The sequence below is a fragment of the Wyeomyia smithii genome, chromosome 3 (genome assembly GCF_029784165.1).
Source record: "Wyeomyia smithii strain HCP4-BCI-WySm-NY-G18 chromosome 3, ASM2978416v1, whole genome shotgun sequence".
Classification (NCBI taxonomy): Eukaryota; Metazoa; Arthropoda; class Insecta; order Diptera; family Culicidae; genus Wyeomyia; species Wyeomyia smithii.
This window is the reverse complement of record NC_073696.1, coordinates 209,330,891-209,351,458: the sequence shown is the minus strand read 5'-3', so window position 1 is coordinate 209,351,458 and position 20,568 is coordinate 209,330,891. Positions and strand designations below refer to the sequence as shown.

General features: G+C 44.9%; 1 protein-coding gene across 6 annotated transcripts in view; it reads right to left on the bottom strand.

Moving 5' to 3' along the window:
• Window positions 1-1,727: 1,727 nt before the first annotated feature.
• LOC129730702 (trithorax group protein osa) overlaps window positions 1,728-20,568 on the bottom strand; it is a 356,997-nt gene continuing 338,156 nt past the window's right edge. For 4 of the 6 annotated variants that reach the window (XM_055690236.1, XM_055690238.1, XM_055690237.1 and 1 more), the window contains exons 12-17: window positions 9,219-9,341; window positions 8,934-9,096; window positions 8,582-8,870; window positions 8,435-8,516; window positions 8,153-8,370; window positions 1,728-8,086 (exon numbers count right to left, since the gene is read on the bottom strand). In XM_055690236.1, coding sequence (XP_055546211.1) covers window positions 4,856-8,086; window positions 8,153-8,370; window positions 8,435-8,516; window positions 8,582-8,870; window positions 8,934-9,096; window positions 9,219-9,341 — 4,106 coding nt within the window. In that variant the 3' untranslated portion in view covers window positions 1,728-4,855. The remainder of the gene's footprint in view (window positions 8,087-8,152; window positions 8,371-8,434; window positions 8,517-8,581; window positions 8,871-8,933; window positions 9,097-9,218; window positions 9,342-20,568) is intronic. The other 2 variants (XM_055690240.1, XM_055690241.1) reach the window with 1 other exon arrangement.

Genomic DNA, 20,568 nt, shown 5'->3' with positions numbered 1-20,568 from the left:
ACTTGAATAATGACAATAAAAGGTATCATACTGATGCATCTCTTAAAAGATCTTCTGCTTATCATTTCTCACCCAGAGATCACATGATTTCTATCCAATTATGACCAGGACGCCATCGTTATCGACGAAGAAAGCTTGGCTGCTGGCCAAAAGGGAGGTTGAGTCTGCGTTACTTATTGTTAATAGAAGCGGTAACTGAGACAGTTACGTAACTGTGATGTTTACTCAAAATTGTTAATTAAAGGAGGGGTCAAGTTGTTCAGTGTTACGTAATTTTAGGGGGAGTCATATCGAAGGTTACTTATTGTTACATAGGAGGGAGGGGGTCTGAAATCTAGATTTTTAGGGTTACGTTATTTGTATACGACGTAAACTTAGTAAACTTGGTGAGATCTCCCTCTGGAAGACGCGTCCAGAACAAAACGGAACGAACTGAAATATTTTTTCACGTGGAATAAAAAATCTAAATTGAAAAAGATGAGTTCGACCCCAGTCGTTGGAAGTCATAGAAAAATAGCTCAATGTTGATAAATTGGCCATGGCGTCAAAAAAATGGCTTATTGTCTAGTGTCAAAGAGTTGCATGTTTACTGCGGCTACCTATTAGAACAATAAATCAGATCAAATCAGAGGTCAGATCTGCCGAAAACAGAACCTTTTGTCGGAAAGTCGACGCAAGCACGTGCTGGCCAGTACAGAAAAGTGTTCTAGTTTTGGTTGCAGCCACTGGAAAGTTGACTTCTTTCGGGAGACAGACCTTCTAAAAGTGGGGGAGCGAGCGGTTGCCGGACGTGATCCAACCAGATATATTTGAGATCAGAGAGGATCAGCTATTTTTCATATTGATGTTTATTCAAAACAAACATGCAAAGAATAGGCACCACCATTATTATCATCAAGATCATTATCACCAATATCAAATTCTGGCTCTGTGGATGACATCGGTATTATCAGCATGATGACCATAGAGCTGCGGCGCAGGCTTTTTTAGAGAATCGACGTGGAACGCGATCATCAATATAGTTGCAGATACGAACCATGCTTAATAAAGTTCGCGTGGTTAGCAAAAGTTTTGGCTGTTGGCCCGCATCATATCTCGACTCGAAATATTGATTATGTAACGCAGCCGCATAAATCACAAACTGTCTTTCGTATTGTATGTTTGTGGTCTGCAGTAATTAAGTCCTTTGCATAGGCGTGGCAATTGCTTACCTTTTATGTTCATTTTGATTTCCGCTTATTGTTGATGGATTAAAGACATTGTCGCTCGGGAAGGTGATTTCAACTAAGATCTCTACTGATGATCCGTGGACTAACGCATCGGTGCCAACGTCTTGACTTCCTCGTGCGATTTGTTATTGTTTAAATATAAATCTCTAAAATTATGTTGTTTAGTCGTCGTTTTTTCCAATTCAGATTTTTAAATTTACCTTCAACTAAGCCCATGAGTCCATATTCTTTCGTTTGAGCTTCGACTTAGTTTTGCTATGATGTTTATCATTTCTTCTATTTCTTTTTAGCATCGTGACAGAAGAAATATTGGATTGTCTTTTCCATTTCAGCGTCGCGTGTATCATCATATTCGAGAGCCTTCTCTTATTGCCAAACATTTTACCGCTGAATTTCCTTTCTTATTTCGTCGGTGGTTCACCTTTGTTCACTCTTATGCTTTCTTCAAAGCCCCTCGAGGGCCTCTTCCACCAGGTCTTCCAATAGAGAAAGCCCACATTTTTTTATATTTTTTTTATTATTTTAATTAAAAAAACTAAGTGTATTTATACTTTTATGTCAATAATAATAATTACAAATAGTTTCATTATATAATTTTACTCCCTTCCTTGTTTATTTTTCGTCTCATTCTTTCCGTTTTCGCTATTATTTTCTCTTACTTCTGTATGTACGTGTTGTTGATTTTCTTTCTTTGCCTTTACTCGTATGCATCGCAAATCTTATCATCCAATCCATGTGTTCCAATTAGCGTGTGTGTGTTTAATGTTAAATTATCCTTAATTGAATTTATTTGACATTTATATATTTTCCTTCCTTTGTGTATCCACTGCATTCTTCTGCATTGTTTCATTACATAATAGGTTATTAAGAGTTCCCGTCCTACAAGCTAACGTTAGCTTCTTAATAAAGATTCACTTTATTATATACTTTTTTTGTTTTCTGCTTTTATTCTCTGTCAACGGTGCTTGTTTTACTATTTACTCGTTGCTTCCTTTATAAATCAATCTATAAAGGAAATGGTTCTAGGTTCGTGCTACTCCTTAATCCGCGGTAGATAGGGTCCGTACAAAAATGATAATAATTTAATTTCCTTACTGAGAGACAACGACAAGCTCGCTGGGGAGGAAAAAACCCTACTGATATAAACTCCAATGCAAGAAACCTATTCTCAGCTTAAATCAGAGAACCAACACTAAATGGGGGAAGTGAAGTGGAGAAGCATTTTATGTGCTTTCGCTTCACAACTATACAAAGCAGTATCTTTTTGTTTTTCAAATTTACACTTAGCTCAGCTACTCTATGCTCTGTTTCTGGGTTTGCAGTTTTAAAAATAAGCCGGAAACAAATAGGGTACTGCTTCCGCCCTTATGAGCGTGTCAAGTTTGCTTCTTTTCCCTAGGGTTCTTATTCAGTAAGCTTGTTACACACACATCCAGTTGTACAACGGAAAAAAGTGGGAAGATAAACAGATATTCATATTTTACCTTTTTGTTATTTTTTTTTTTTTTTTGTTTACCACAGCTAACTCATTCTCATGTAACCCTCTAGCGGGATCAGCGTAGATCTTAAACCGTATATCTCACTAGTGTTCAGCAGCATGTGTTTTCTTCTGCCCCCGTGACTCATTTTAATGTATGCGTGTGTGTGATTCAGGATTTAAATATTCGTTTAGTCATCTCTTAGTCTAACAGAGATTCGGTTTATTTAGTTCACTTGCCCTCAATATCGCTATAAGTTCCGAAAGAAGTCCACCACAAACGACTTCCGGCCCTTTGGAAATTCCAGCTTTCAGAGCTTTTTCACGTTTTCATTTTGTTTTGTTTGTTTTTTTTTTACTGATGTTGCTTTTTACCCAATTGTAATCAAGGACCACTCTAATATATTCTATTTGTTGTTTCTATGTTTTTTGCTATACTCATATAGTTTTACTTTAGCTACACTTCTAACACATTAATTTACTTCCAGTATCAATCAATTAATAGATCAATGTTTTCTTTTTCTCGTCATTAGCCCTCACGCTCTAAACCTGGAGCTGTGGGTCGAAGCATCAATAATAAATTACTAATTACACGTGTTTTCCAATCCTAGAGCGTTTTGTTTTTTCTTTGTTTCGTTTACCGTTCAGTGGAACAGAGAGAAAGGTTTCCCTTATATTCCTTTTCGATTAAGTAGTTCGTCTCGTTCAAGGTCGCTCTTACCTAGGAAAAAACTGTACAGTTTCGACCGTGTCGACTTGTGTCTACCAACAATAGAATATATAGTTTGACACCTATACACAGGGGAGGTGGGGGTTTTTTAGGGTAGTAGCGATGCATTTGTCTTGCTGTAACGCTAATCTTTCGTCAGTTAACACTATGAGTATACATACAGTTCATTTAAGATTTTCCCATTTCAAGCAACACTAAACAACTTCGAAATAAATTCGAAAAACGGATGCTTGTTCTACGGAAAACCATCAGATACAGATATCCTGTCGAACTAAGCCAAATCAAAATATTTAATAAATTACCTTGAGAATTTAACGGATTGTCCGAGAAAAAAAATAATTCAGTTCTAATCCGAAGAAATAAAAGTTTTAGGTTAAAAGAACAAACCTATTCAAACACTACACTTACTTTGATTCCATTACTTTCCAAAAATCGATACAAACCCTAGTTTTGTTAGTTATGATCAACTAATCACCGAGAGTGAAGTGACCGTTTGTTTAATGAAGCTGCAAGCCGATTTTTGAAAAATCCGCAACAACAACGGTATGAAAATCACATTCTACTTACTCGAAAACGCAAAAAAAGATCGTTAGATTGTCATCTCACCGTTAAGCACTGATTATGACCTTCAATCCGAGTTCAGCTCACCGAAAAAAAACGTGCAATTTTCAAGTCAGAGTAAAGCGCTGTGGAACGACTACTGTTGGCTACTAGTGTCACCGCATTACCAAAAAATATTTAAAAAAAAACAAAACCTGCAAACAAAACGCTAAGCCTAACAGACAACAAATACCCGATTATGTTTCAGTTTGATTCTACGGATAGATAGTAATTAAAGCAAAATTCTTTTTTTTTGCAACAGTTGCCGGAGTTTTAGTATTTAAATTTTCTTGCAGTTCACATCCCTCCATCCCCATATAAAGCTTAGTAACCTAATTCTTTCTCTCTATACAAAGAAAAACTGTCCAACACAGCACTTCTGCTGCCCTCTGCTGCCGTAACTATCAATGGTTGGTCGCTTCAACACCGGTGACCATCGACCCAACCTTAGCAGGTTTTTACTGTTGGTCAAATTACATTCTACTACACATTTAATCGCGTATTGTTTTTGTCTCCTTTTTCAGTTTCTGTTTGTCCTATGTGTTTGCATTTTCGCTCACTTATTCACTCTAAACTACTCACTCTCTACTCGTTCGTTCCACGTAATCCTACTTGCAGAAACACTTAAAATTTACTGTACACAAGAATATTTACTCTTTCGTTTCGCATTCTCAGTTGTCACCAAGATGTCCCTCTAGGTATTCCTCTCCCGCTGCCTTGTTTTACTGCTAATTGTTTACCCCAATTGCATGATTAATCAGCAAACGAATATTCATCAGCTACCGGCTGAACATGTTTCTGTATGAGCGATTTCTTCCACTACGAAGAAGCGATTATCGGATGTTGTTGTTGTTGTTGTGGCGGCTGTTGTTGCTGCTGGGTCGGAGGTGTTTGTGTTGGGGGAGCAGGAGGAGAACCAACATCCGCTGGGCCGCTCGCAGTTGGACTGCCAATCAAGGAAGTTGACGACGGCGATGTAGCAACTGCAGGTGGCGGCACAAACGCTGGTGGACCTGAACTTGCACTGACCGGAGCCGATGGAGCTGGCATCGTTGCCGTTGTCGAAGGAGACGAAGATGTCAACTGCGTCAGCGGTTCGCTACTTTTGGATGATGTGGAACCACCACCAGATGACAAAGATGCCGACGGGGGTGGAGGTGCCATAGCTGCATTATTGCTACCACTGTTGGCAATGATTGAGTTTAAATGCATTGATGATTTCGTGGCTTCGGATGGGTGATCCTTGTCTGTAGATTTTTTCGATTCCTTTCGATTGCTACTGCTAGGGGATTCAATCTCCATTGTCGTTAGTGGACCGGTTCCTCGTGAACACTGGAATAAGACCTTGGAAATTATAAGAGCGACCTGCTGGTCAAGGATGTGACTCATGACTAGACCAAGCAGACGTTGCTCCTGTTGCATAAACAAGGGCCGATTATCCGGATGTCTTGCCAGATGCAGCAAAGTTCCAGCGGCTCTTCGCAGCATATCCAAGCTAGTTCCCATTGAATCAGGATTATCGCGTAAGTAGTTGATACCGTGTTGGTTGGCTACTCCCAGTGCGGTTTGCTCTGCCTGTTCGATGAATGCTACCAGGTAGGATACACACGGGGACTGCATAGCCACCGTTCGTGCCATCGCGCTATCAGCCGCGGCGAGGTAGTGGAGCAGATTAACCGAAAACTCCCGCAGCACTTGATCTTCATTTTTGCACAGATGTCGCGTTAGAACGGAGCAAAGTTTTTCCAAGCGCGTGAAAGGAGGTGTTGCTATCACAAGATCTACGTTGGCATCGGTAACACACAATTTGCACAGGGCTTCCAACGCTAGCCGCTGTGGCGATAATACTGAGTTGATTCCCAGCGTAGGGAACGGATCCTGGCCGTGAGCCGAAGGACACACGGACCAGTGCAGCAGACCGTCCAAGATAGGCCTAGAGATTGGTTCGTCAAATCTTGAGAGATCGAGTTGACCAGAAATGTTGGCCATAGAAACCAGCATGTTTTCTCGAATTTGCACTAGAAAGTCCCACCACCATTCCGATTCACCCTGCAAACTACTGCAAGAATCAGAAAAGTCCGCATCCTCTTCTCTATCGTAGTTTCTAGTTTTCTTCGTTCGCATTGGATGTTCATGATTCAATAGCAGCAGCTTTCCTAATATCGACAGAAATCGCGAACTGCGAGCAAATTCGGTCTCATTGCCAGGAACGAATGTCAGATTTCGTAGAATATTCGAGATAGCCACACAACGCCTAGCCAAACAGTCATGACCTTCGGTAACCAGGTACAAACTGGCCTCGTCACGCGTGTAACACTCATCTTCGTAATCACTCATTCTTCGGCGTTTCAGCACCTTCGCTGGGTCTCGAATAGTTGCGGCCACGTTGAACTTTTTCTCTCGTTCTTCTTCGTTTACTGTCCGTTGAGTGGCGTTGCACTCCTCTTCGATCTCCATTTTCACTTCACTACTCTCCTTTGCGGCTGTGTCAGACTCCTCCGCCGCAGCTGCATCCTGCGGTCCATTTGACAAACTGCTTTTCTCCAACTCCATATCGATCTCCCGACAATCAGCATCACTCGATGCGGTTACCTCATTGAGTTCCTTTTTAACCACAAGGTTTTTCACTCCTGCAAGAGCGGAAGGAGGTTTCGTATCTTCCTCAGCCTCACTACTCTCATCCCCATTCATGATCCGACTGTCGCCGTTTGTCCTACTGCGTTGTGGTTGTTTTAGCTGCTGGTGATGTTCACTATCACTATCGTCGCTTTCTATCGCGTACTTATTCTGCGTGCGTTTCAGATTATTATTCGTACTGCTACTGTTGTTGTTGTTTTTGCATCGTGCTTTATACTTTTTACTAGTTTTGATCATTCTAGCGAATGGAATGTTTACAAACTCGGCCTGGAACGTTTCCATGATATAGTCATGTGGGTCTGGTTCCGAGTGACCGGCAGTCCACGGATCTCCGCCGACCTCTGTCTCCCGGTGGTACCGATGGTCAGCTGTTTTGTCCCATTCTCTTCGATGCTCCAGCACAAACACGTCATCATCGGCCGGCTGAATCTTCACCGGTAGACCCTTTCGGGAGCTCATTGTATAGTTGGTGGTAGAATTAAACACCACTATCCGATCTTCCGGATTCGGTGGATGCACCACACTTCCCAAGTCAAGATCACAGGTTTTTCTAGCCCTTTTGCAACCTCTAACGCGATGCTGCGGCTGCTGGTGTAGTTCCTTCTTAAATCGCATTCCATCTGCGTTCGTGTCCACCTCGCCGTTCTCAATCTTAATATCATCACTGCCAACCTCCTTCTTTATCTCCATTCGTGGCTCTTCTTCCTCCAGCTTAACACCTTCGATTGCTTTCTTCTCGTCGTTCGTCATGCTCTCTGTCTCTTCCTCGTCGCTTCCATCATCGACCTCCTTTCCAAACCACCCGTACGCCCGACCATGTCGATTTTTTCGGTCTTTCGTGTCAAACATATCACTCAAGCTCTTCTGGAAGTGATCTAACAGCAAATTCAGAAGCCCCGGTAGATGAGTGAGTCCAAAGTACACTACCGATGAATCATCAAACAGCAAAATGTTCAACACATCCAACGCCCAAGTACTTTCGACTAGTAACCCCGATCGCAGGGCCATAAATATCCGCCAGGGATCGGTTTGACCGATGTCTAACTTGTTGATACGCTTTCTTCGGTACGTGACAGGTGTTGTTGATTCTATGCTGTCCGACGGAAAGACAATGTCTCGTTTTGGAGCGACACTGCTGGTCGGAGGGAACGGCGCTGCTGGCATCGGTTTACTAGGACCGACAGCTCCCGGTTGACCTGTGGCACTTGGGGCTGGAGCCACTGTTGGCCCGCTAACAGGACCTGCAGTCGATCCACCAACAGGACCACCTGGAACCTGTGGTTGGGCAGCTGGCATACTACCGACCATTCCGGGCTGTTGCATCGATGCAAATGGTTTGCCACCGCGCGGAGGTGGTCGTAACGGTGAACCCTGTGATGTTGGCGGCATTTGATTCCATGGTTGCTGTTGGCCCTGATTGCACGGGAAAAAGAACTAATGAGAACTGATCGTTGTTTTTTAGCGATAGTGAAAGCTTACCTGCTGATGAGGCGGATAAGGAGGTTGCTGCTGACTTGGAGGATATCGGCTAGCATCGGCATTCCATTGGTTTGGCGTACCGGGTGTACCTGGGGGTCCTGCAGGCGGTCCTGGTGGCCCACTTGGTCGCGGCCCGTTGTGCGTTCCCCACTGCTGCTGAGGACCCTGCGGAGGATATTGGCCTCGGTATTGAGCTGCGCCACTCTGCCATCCACCAGCTGTAAATTTAAGTACATAGTTTCCACCAACGATACTTTAATTTTGCTTTATCAGTATACTTACGATACATCTGCGGCCGTTGCTGATAGGGTGGATAAGGTTGTTGATTTTTCTCGAAGTCTGGATGCCTCCTTGGTTGGTTAGGCTGTGTGGTGAAATGAGTCGTTTTGAATGTGTGACATAAATGCTTCGTATGCGATGACAACGTACCTGATCTTGCCGATAGTAGTCTGGCTGCTGGGGAGGTTGTGGCGTTGCTGGATAGCCTTGCCCCTGTGTTGATGGCGGCTGCTGTTGTCCTGGTGCACCACTGACCGGTGGTTGACTAGCCGCACCTGGTGGACCCGCCGGCGGTGTTTGTGATGGGCCAGAGCTGACGGGAGGAGGTTGCTGGTAAGGTCGCTGCTGTGGTGGTGGCGGATAAGGGGCACTTCCGTAACCTCGGTACGGATCGCCAGCGGCTGGTGGAGCGGATCCTGGTGCTGGCGGAGTCGATCTTCTGTGGATTGCGAACAAACAAATGTTTTATAAATGTTCCACGAAGAAAACCTAAGTTACTTACCCTTCACTAGATTCTGGAGGAGCATAGGGAGGGTACATGGGCCGACCGGCAGGTGGATATTGACCTTGCTGACCAGGTGGATACTGACCGGGCGCGCCGCCTGGACCGTACTGATCGGGGGCACCATATTGATAACCACCGGGTTGTGCCTGGTAAGGGGCACCTGGAAAAGCGAAGAATAATCATTAGGTTATTATTCGTATGGAGTAAAAATATGCTAACGATAATGATTTGAGGAGTTAAAATGAGCAGGTGAAGGGAATAGTGTGAGACAAACAACCGTACCTTGTGGCCGTGAAGCTGGTGGATAGGGAGCACCCTGCTGATAGGGAGGTCGCTGAGGACCAACGGGATCGTCGAAAGGATTGCTCACGCTAATGTTATCTCCCGTGGTCGGTGTTGCCGAGCCTAGGTGCAGTTAGACATTGACAAATGAAAGGACCGGATTAGTACATGTGTGTGTGTGTGTTTGTGCGGTGTGAATGGATGATACATAAGTACTGGCAGAAAAGTGATTTAGACACATATGGGACGAAATTTTACAGAGTATGTATTCGAGGGTTGTTATAACATGAGGAGTACGGGGTTGTAGAACATTATTAGGTTTGAAATTGAAGTAGTTGAGACACGATGTTACAATATTTGGTTTTTAGACCAACAGATATAGACAAATTTGACAATGCTCATAAAGAGTTCAGTTGAACTAGAAGATACTCTTTCATTCTATCTCTTTCTTTATCAACCTCTCAATCTCAATTTCTGTCTCTTTCTAGAGTTCTGAATACCTCTCAAACTCTATCCCTTCAACAATCTCTGTTTTCATCTCTCTCTTATCTGTCGCAGTTGCAATCCTTGTTTATCCCTCAATCTTCCTGTTTCTTTTGATCTTGACCTCTCTCAATATTTGTTTCTTAATAATTCTCCGTTTCTCTCAGTCTATTTCTCTTTCCCAATCTACATCTCCCTTTTTCTCAATCACTACCGCTATTTTTTTTTCTCAATCTCTTTCTCTCTATCTTTGCTTCTTTCAAACTCTGATTTTCTCTATCAATCCCTTTACCAATATTCGTACCTCCCCGGCTCTATACTTTGATTTATCAAACCTAATGTCTCTTGGTTATCCAATCTGTCTCTATTTGCTAAATTTCTCACCTTTACTCAAACTTTCTTTTTCTCAGTTCCCATTTTTCAATTGTTCAATTCCAATTTTTTGTAACAAAATTCTCAATCTCTCACTTTAAATCTTTCAATCTAATTTTTTGAATGAGTCTCTTGTCAGGAATAATAAATATATTTTTATTCTTTTTCGAATCTCTTTGTTTCCAAATTTCAGTCATTATCTGATGAATATTTCCACAAAAAATGATAAGTTTTAATATTGTTTTAAATTGTCATTTTGATTTGGCTGAAACTTTGAATAAAGGTTTCTATGGACAAAAGACGCTATTTGGTACTATTGGTTTTTTTCTTGAAACACGACTCGTTTATGAAAAGCTATGTAAAAATAATATGTAAAGAAGGTATTGATAATTACAAATAATTATGAAACGGTATCTTTGGCAAAGTTGTAGATAGTAATTTGTTCTTTCCGTAAAAAAATAAAAACTACAGAAAAATATGAGAAGTAAAAAAAAATAAAATTATTATCTAAAATTTTTTTTCGAAAACTACAAAAGAATAGCTAAACATTTATGGAGAAATGGGGAACAAGAAAAAAAATTGAAAAAATAAAATTAAATTAAATATCTCAAAATATTAAAAAAAAAGCAAAATTATTATCTGAAACTTTGTCGAAGACGTCACACCGATCAAACAAACCGGTTTCGCTCTAAAAATATTTGTGATCATCAACAAAACCTATTTTACATAGCATGTTTACATTGGTAAATGGCTGGGCACGTGTCACTTGAGACCCTATTGTAGTCATCCACCTCTGTCCAGCAACTCCTATTCCAATCTCCACGAGATGCCGATCGGGATACGAGTAAACTTAGCGGAGATCGGGTAACCAGCATCCGGTGGAAACTATGGTCGTATGCTGACTGGGAAGGGGGATCGTACGCGGCTGTATCCCCATGTTAGGGGCGGCGTACAACAGCGTCTGACTCGGAGCGAGCGGTTGAATCGCTTGCCAGTTATATCTGAGACGGCAGCCCCGTCGCGAGACTAGGTTTCGCAGCCCTAGTAAGGCAGCATGCCGAATATCCTGGCTAGAGAGCAAAAGATGAATGTGGAGGTTGCTGCCATACAGGAGGTGAGGTGGCCGAAAGCGGGAGAACGCTAATTCCGGGCAGTAGATCCTATTGCGGGCACTTCATTTAAGTACCACATCTACTACAGTGGCGGCGTGAAAGCAGAAAGAGGAGTCGGTTTCGTGCTCAAAGGGAAACAGGTGAAGCGCGTCATTAGATGGAGGCCGATCAGTGACCGTATATGCGTGTTGAGAATCAAGAGCAAACTTTTCAGCTACAGCCTGATCAATGTGTATGCACCGACCAACGACAAACCCGATTAAGAGAAGGACAAGTTCTATGAGCTCCTGAAAAAGACGTATAATAAGTGCCCAGGACACGACATTAATCGTCAATTTCGCTGCAGCCAGAGGTATACCTATCTGTAGCACTTAATTTGCACGCCGGAATATACGTAAGCACACCTGGATGCACCTGAATGGAGGCCTGCTCTCAGATCGACCATGTTCTGACTGATGGTCTTGACAGGACTTTTCAGACGTTACAGACGTGAGGTCGTTTAGAGAACCAAACGTTGACTCGGATCATTATCTCGTGGTATCCAAGATTCGCCAAGGGGGATACAGTTGAACATCCAGCGGCTATCAACTGGAGAAGTGGCTACAGAGTACCTGCAGAAGGTTGATGAGCGGATCGAGAATCAAGTTGAAGGTAACCTGAATAAACAGTGGAGGTATATCCACAGTACAAATAGCACCACATTGAAAGAAGTGTTGGGTACTTCTGCGACAACCATGTCCAATGAATGGTTTGATGTTGAGTACCAGCGAGCGACGGATGAAAAGAACCGCGTTAACCACGGCTGTGACTCGTCAGGGCGTAGTAAGATACCGGGAATCTAGAACTGCTGGAAAAAGACTCCATCGCCGGAATAAACGACAGCATTGGGAGCGTATTCTTGCGGAGGCGGAAGGTTGCTTCTCCCGGCACGATGCGAGAAGATTCTACAAGATGGATAAGGGAATTAGGAACCGAAACGTGTCAGCCCCTGTCATGTGCAACGATAGGGAGAAGAACCTGATTACCGATTGAACGGAGGTGGCCAGACGTTGGAAGGAACACTTTAGTGTGCTGTTGGATGGTGAAGAAAACAGCGTAGTCGAAAGGAGCAAGATGGTGATTGAGGATGATGGCAAAGCTGTAGATTCACCATCCATGGGTGAAGTGAAGAATGCAGTGCATCCCAGCCGGACTCTTTAAAGGCGGGAGTGAACAGCTGTATCGTGCTTTACATCGGATAAGCTGAGTGAGGTCCGATGAAAAGCTAACCCTCAGACTGGTTGGGGTGTCTCATATACCCGATCTACAAGAAAGGCCACCGCCTGGACTGTAGGAATTATCGTGACATAACCCTTCTCTCCCTTGGTTTTGCGGACGATATTGATGTCATCGGTATCGTTTGTAGGGCCGTGGATGAAGCCTTCGTGCCTTTTAAGAGGAAAACAGCGAGATTGGGACTTGTCATTAACTCCCTGTGGAAGTTCTCATGGTGGTGCTGAAGTGAAGATAGATGAGGAACGATTTGAAGTGGTTGATGAATTCGTTTGTTTTGGTAACGACATGAGCCGTGAAGTGAAACGACGAGTTGCAGTTGCAAACAGGGCCTTCTCCGGACTACGTAACCAGCTAAGGTCCCGTAGTTTGCAAACTCGCACAAAACTAGCGCTGTATAGGACGCTGATACTCCCGGTGACCCTTTACGGACATGAAGCATGGACGCTGAAGGAAACTGATCGGCGAGTGCTCGGAGTTGTTAGATGGGGAAATTTTTGGAGTAGTTGACGAATTTATTTACCTGGGTACATTAGTGACATGTCACAACGAGGTTAGCCGTAAGATAAAAAGGCAGCAGCTGCAAACAGGGCCTTCTACGGATTACGCAACCAGCTGAGGTACCGCAGTCTGCAAACCTGTACTAAACTTGCACTCTACAAAACACTAATCCTTTCCTTGGCCCTCTACGGCCATGAAGCATGGACGTTGAAAGAGGCCGATTGGCGAGCTCTTGGTGTTTTTGAGCGTAGGATTTTGCGTTCAATCCTTGGCGGCCAGATGGTCTTGAGGTACGATGCTGGCCTAACAAGCCAGTCGTCGTAGGTTCGAGTCTCGGCTTGGGAGAGACTGTTAGTGTCAGTGCGCTAGCCCCGCAATTGTCCTGTACACTAAACAGTCGGCTGCGAAGTCTGTGCATAAATAAACAGAAGGTCAAGTTCCGAAAGCCTTGGCGGCAAACTAGAAAATAGTGTTTGGCGCAGACGCATGAAAATCGGCGGATATAGTCAAGCGGATAAAACACGGCAGGTTGCAGTGGGCTGGGCACGTAACTAGAATGTCGGAAGAACGACCAGCGAAGAATGTATTTAGCAGAAATCCCGATAGAGGCCGTCGTCTTCAAGATAGGCTGCGCACTCGTTGGATGTGTGCTGTCGACGAGGACCCGCGAAAAAGGTGTTAGGGGAGATTGGAGGATAGCAACTCAAGACCGAGTGACATGGCGACGTATTTTGGATTCGGCATTGGATCGATAATCGACCGATCGCCGTACATGTCGCCGTACAAGTAATGTTAGTAATGAAAATCGTTAAACAGAATACTTTTCTCGAGACAACAAACTGATTAGATACTGTTTTTTTTTTTCATATTTTATCAGTACAAATAACATTCTTCCAGGGGCGACTCGTGGCTCTTTAACTGGCATGTTCAACTATAAATTCTGGAAATAACCGTTTGGAAAAGTAATCACAATCATGTCCGCGAAAAAACGAAAGCTATTCTCTTTATTACAATTTAAAGTATCCAAGACACGACCGCATAACTAACGTAGAACTACGCACACTATTAACAAATGCATTGTTGTAGGTATTTCATTAATGAGTCATAAAGTCTACTAATGCTTGCTTTGTGCTGCCTCAACAGTGTGGGAATAAAGACACTGAAAACACGAGCTGTAAAAGCTGTTTCACATTCTGTAAATTAGACGGCTGCTACAGATTTAAATTGCTACTTTTTAGCACAGATTGCCCGCTTGAGTTGTCAAAAAATTATTAACCTTAAAATATTTGTTTATTTGCCTTGAGAAAGGCATTTTGCTGCTCAAAATTGTATTTGCTGATGGCAACCTTTATGCTGCCTCAGTAATGGGGCAATAACGGCAGTTTGGCGACACCCGCTGAGAAGCTAGAAGAACCGCGCTGCTCCTGAGATATGGTGACCAACCACCGGGCAAGTGATTTGTTCAGTTTTATTGATTTTTGTTCACAGCGAATAAACACCGATGGTGCTCTCACATACGCAACTATTTTAACCCGTATCGTGTTGCGGTTTGTAACCATCGAGCGATTTCGTTTGCACGCTGTTGCGTCTTGCATCGTGTTGCAACTGAGCAGCTGGGAGACGACGAAATTCCGTTCATGCTGATTGATTGAATCGACTTCAATTTATTGCTGTAAAGTCGAATTAATCACCTTTGTTAAGGCGTTCAAACAGAACAGGGCAGTTTGTTGTTCATAATTGGTAATGCTGATCGCAGCCTTTGTGCTGCCACAACAGTGGGGAAATAACTAAATACAGTAAAAATTAGACAACTACAACAGAATTCGATTGCTAGGATCCCGCACAGAATGTCTGCTTGTGTTGATGCCAGAAAATTATTAACCTTCAATTAATTGTTTATTTGCCTTGAAAAAGGCATTTTGCTGTTCCAAATCGATTGCTGATCGCAACCTTTGTGCTGTTCTGATAGTGTGGAATAAGGCACTCTGACAACACGCACTTTGAAAGCTGTTCTGGTTTTCCTTTTCGTGGCTTTCCTGACCACTTCCTTCTTGCACGGAACATTACGGTGGATCGTGGAAGCTTCTCTAATCGAAACACCACTTTTTGCCTTTCTCCTAGAAAGGTATAGCAATCACTGGAAAAACCAAAGGTATAAAAGTGGTCCCAATGGCCGAATGTCATATACCACTCGACCCCTTTCGACGAACTGAGCATTTTCTGTATGTATGTATGTATGTGTGTATGTGTGTGTGTGTATGTATGTGCAACTTTTTTTTCTCACTCACTTTTCTCAGAGATGATTGTTTAGATCCAACACAGAATGCTGGCTTGCGTTTTATAAAAATATTACCCTTCAATTACTTGTTTATTCGCCTTGAAAAAGGCATTTTGTTTTTCCATATCGGATATGCTGATGGGGGAATAACGGCACTCTGACCACACACGTTGAGAGGTAACGAACTGCTACAGAGACATGTGACCAACCGTTCGAGTAGTATGTTCAATCCGAATGCAATTTCGGAAACCCAGCTACTAGCGCAACCCGCTGCAGCTGCTACTGCTGCCGCTACTATCAGTCAATGTTGTGAAGACTGTCCATCCGGTTCGCCTTCCGCCTGTGCTAGTTTTACCAGAAACACTCTTTTATAACCGAAAGGTGCTTAGAAATAGACCACGCCTTTCTGTTCAGTTGTCTAATTCTCTAATATTCTTTAGACGAATTATTCCACAATTCGCATTCGATATTTGTTTCCAGCGAATAAACACCGATGGTGCTCTCACACACGCAACGATTTAAACCCGTATCGTGTTGCGGTTTCTAACATCAAGCGATTTCGTTTGCTCGCTGTTGCGTGTTGCATTATGTTGCAACTGAGCAGCTGGGAGACGACGAAGTTCTGTTCATGCTGTTTGATAAAATCGACTTCATATCAGTTCTGCATAGTCGAATTAACTGTCTTTATGAATGCGGTCTAACAGGGCAGTTTGTTGCTTAAAGTCGGTTATGCTGATCGCAACCTCTGTGCTGCCCCAACAGTGGTGAGGATTAGGTAAATAAAGTGATTTTTTTTTTACCGCGACAGAATTTGATTGCTAGAATCCAGCACAGCATGATTGTGTTATTGCCAAAAATTATTAACCTTCAATTACTTGATTATTCGCCTTGAGAAAGGCATTTCGCTGTTCAAACTCTGTAAAAGCTGTTTCCGCATTCAGTAAATAAGACGGCCGCGACAGATTGTGTTTTCTTGGATTTAGCACAGAATGTGCTGTTGCCAAGATAAAGCAAAACTTTATTGCGGGCAGAAGGCCGAAGCCCTTAACTGGCAAATCGAGACGTTTGGTGCTACCTCGCTGCTGCTGTGTACTGTGATTTGTGTACTGGCGCAACCCGCTACTGCAGCTAACTAGTTATACTGTTCTGTCGACCTTTTTAGGGAAAGGCAGCGAGTGACCAATCAGAGGACGTAATTTTCGTTTAAACCAGGCTTGACAATTATCAATAGTACAATAGTTTGCATAATCAATCAACAATTTTCTACATTTGGGTGGATGCGTGTATAATTTTCCAAACAATTGCTGCCAAAATGAAAGAAGTCGGTTGAAAACAAACCGATTTATAAGCATTTAAAAAAGGACATATTTCGTCCCCTTTTCGTTAATAGTTTTTCTATTTATATCCCTATGCGGTAGGCTAAAGAAAAACGTAGTTCTACGTAAAAAAAACAGATTTCAATCAGCCATTACACTACATTATTTATTTTTCGCCTGACGTTCCCATGTGCAATGCACAGGTTGCACCTATGGATGAGTCGCCCCTGCATTCTTTCAATAAATTTAAAGAACAGTACTAATTAGAACTGTCTATGACTATAACTCAGAATCACCGCCAGAAAATCATATGAAACTGACTGTGATTCTGTTGAAGCTGAAGCAAGCCTTGAGTTTTAGCAATTATTATTACATGTCAGAAATACAATTATTCATATTCTAACCACTACCAAAGACAGACGTCTTAACTAACCCTGCAATAGGTTATGGGCTTAGTCAATGCTAGAAAATGACTACGAGTTCAAACAGCACTGCAAGTTCCAACGGAGTTTCCGGATCATCCAACATTCCAGCCATTGAACGTTTGAGAGGACGTGAAAACTGGTCGTCATGGAAGTTTGCTGCGAAAACTTTTCTTCAGCTAGAAGGCCTCTGGGATGCCATCGAGCCGAAGATAAAAGAAAACGGAACCATTGAAGCGGTAGATGAGCGAAAGGATTTACAAGCCCGATTGAAGCTAATCTTGCTCCTCGACCCTACAATCTATGTCCATATCGAAGACGCGGAGTCAGCGCGTACGGCGTGGGACAAATTGGAAACGGCGTTCGAGGACGAAGGACTCTCCCGGCAGATCGGATTACTTCATAAGCTCATCAAGACGAATTTGGATTTGTGCGACTCGATGGATGAATATGTAAATCAGGTGATTTCGACAGCGCATCAGCTGAATGGCATCGGGTTCAAATTGTCGGATCTCTGGGTTGGTATGATTCTGTTGGCTGGCCTTCCAGATGAATACCGTCCCATGATCATGGCCTTGGAAAATTCCGGGGTCGCCATAACGGGTGACTTCGTTAAAAACCAAACTTCTCCAGGAGCAACCATTGCTTAGCAGCAAGAAAAACAGTCAGGCCTTCGCAACCAACAAACGAAATGAAAAATTTTCAAAGCAAGTGAAACAACCAACTTCTTCCAAGGGCCCGAAGTGCAGGAAATGTGCTCGATTCGGTCACATCGCCAGGGACTGCAAAGACGGAAGGAAAGGTGAAACATTTCACACGGTGCTTTCTACGATTTGTAAGAGGACAAGAACGACTGGGTTTTCGATTCTGCGGCGTATGCACACATGACAAGCAATAGAGAGCTCCTAAAAGCTTAAAAAGACGAGTGCGGAGGGATTACAAAATCCCTTCGCAAGAGGTGGCATCCAGCGGTCTCCGCAGAAGAAGGCGGAGACGGATGCGGCGAAGTCTGGAGGTGGAAAAACGGCGAATCCGTCGATGTCCACACCAGACATCTCGGTAGACGGTCCCTTGCTAGTCAAGGCCGTCGAAAGGTGTATGGACACGCGGCCAAGAGTGGCGGCGCTGTCTGAACAACTCGATGCCATAATCCAGTTCTTGGCGAACAGGCGAAACATCGCTGGTGACCTGAAGCAGAGCCTCCTCCTGCTTCGGAGCACCATTGATGAAGCCAGAAAGGAGCACGAAGAACTCGTAGCTCGGGTGAAGGCGGCCGAGAAAGCGGCCAGGACCGGGAGGGCGACTGCATCTAAAGAGGTGCAGACAGACGCCCCCTCGTTCGCGTCGGTCTGCTCCACGGGGCAGGTCGCTAAGCGAACGAGGCAGTCCCCGGGGGAAACGGCCCCCGGGAACACCAAGAAACGATTGGTCGTGCTACTCCCATGGGAACACACGCCAACCGGTTCAAGGTCCACCGCGGAAAAGGCACAGGTGGAGGCTACGGGCAACCCTTGGACTACCGTAGAGGGTAGGAAGCGTCGGGAAGGTGCGACGCGACATGATGGCGGAGCGGCCAGAGGACCAAAAAAGGTCAAAAAGGCGCGGAGTAGGGGTGATGCCCTCATACTCAAGACGGATGGGTCGAAGTACTCAGAAGTCTTGAAGAAGATGAGGGGGGAAACCCAGCTCAAGGATCTGGGGGCGGATGTGCGGAGTATCCGCCGATCTCGCACTGGCGAGATGATACTTGAGCTCCGGAAGGATGCCAAGAACAAGGGTACAAAACGGTAGCTGAAAAGGTCCTAGGGAAGGAGGTGCAAGTGCGGGCACTCACCTCAGAAGTGACTCTCCAGCTTAAAAACCTGGACGAAATCACTGAGGGGTGCGACATTGCACAAGCCCTAAAAGCGAAGTGCGGGGTGGAGGTGGCTAAGGAGTCAATCCGCCTCCGCAAAGGTCCGGCGGGGACCCAGATAGCTACCTTCCGACTACCGTCGGCGGACGCTAACCTGGCCCTGAAAGAGGGCAAGTTGAAGGTCGGCTGGTCTGTATGTCCTCTGGGCATACTACAGCAACCAGACATTTGCTTCCGGTGCTTCGGGGCGGACATAAGTCCTGGACCTGCAAGGGACCCGATAGGAGCCAGCTGTGCAGGCGATGTGGAGATGCAGGCCAGAAAGCAAAGGACTGTGGGGAGTCTCCCAAGTGCATGGTATATTCCGGGAAACGGGACGCCAAACACTTTATGGGAGGCCCCAGGTGCCCAGCCGGTAAGCCGGCTGCGAAACCACGGGCGTAAGGGTGACGCAACTGAACCTGAACCATTGCTTCGCGGCTCAGCAGCTGCTACACCAAGCAGCCACTGAGTCGTTGTCGGACATCGCCGTCATATCGGATCCCTACCGCATCCCTCCCGGAAACGGTAACTGGGTTGCGGATAAGTCCAGTTTGGCGGCCATATGTACGACGAGCAAGTTCCCGGTTCAGGAGGTTGTCTCAACCTCAGAAGAAGGGTACGTAATTGCTAAGGTGAACGGAGTGTTCTACTGCAGTTGCTATGCTCCGCCACGTTGGTCTACCGAAAGGTTCACCCAGATGGCCTAACGCCGTTGGTGGTGGTGGGCGACTTCAACGCTTGGGCTGTTGAGTGGGGAAGTCGCTTCACGAACCAGAGGGGCAAGATCCTGTTGGGGGCTTTTGCAAAGCTCAACCTAGATCTGGCCAACGTTGGGAACAAAAGTACATTTAGCAGAAATGGCGCGGAGTCGATCATCGACGTGACGTTCTCCAGCCCAGGACTGATCAAGAACTGGAGGGTAGACGATGGCTACACTAATAGCGACCACCAGGCGGTCTGTTATAGTGTAGACAACAACGAGAGGCGGCAAGCGACGGGTAGAGCCAACACTCCGACCGTTCGCGGGTGGAAGACATCGCACTTTGATGCCGAGGTATTCGAAGAGGCAATGAGAAGGGAGCACGAGGGGGGCAGTTGGCTCCGCCCGACTGCTGACCAACTAGTTGCTATGCTATCGCGGGCGTGCGACGCCACCATGCCTAGGACTCGCCAACCTAGGAATGGAAAGCCACCGGTTTACTGGTGGACGGACGCGATAGCCGACCTTCGCAGTGCGTGCCTCCGTGCAAGACGGAGGATGCAGCGTGCGCGAAACGAAGAAGAGAAGACAGAGCGTCGCGCAGCATTCAGTTCGGCAAGATCGATGCTAAAGAGTGCGATAAAGGCCAGCAAGAGGGCCTGCTTCGATAGGCTATGTGCGAGTGCCAATACAAATCCGTGGGGTGACGCCTACAGGATCGTAATGGCCAAGACAAAAGGCGCACTGGCGCCTGCAGAGCGATCACCAGCGATGCTGGAGCGTATCATCGAGGGACTCTTTCCACGCCACGAGCCAAGTCCTTGGCCTCCGGCGGTCGAGTCTCACGTCCGACGTTCCAGTATCTCAGACATAGACCAGAGATGGTCGGCCAACCTGCCGAGCATCCAATCCGTGAGCGATGACAGCCGTGTCGAGGCAGGGGAGGAGGCAAGGGTTACAAATGAGGAACTCATCGTGATCGCCAAATCCCTAAAGG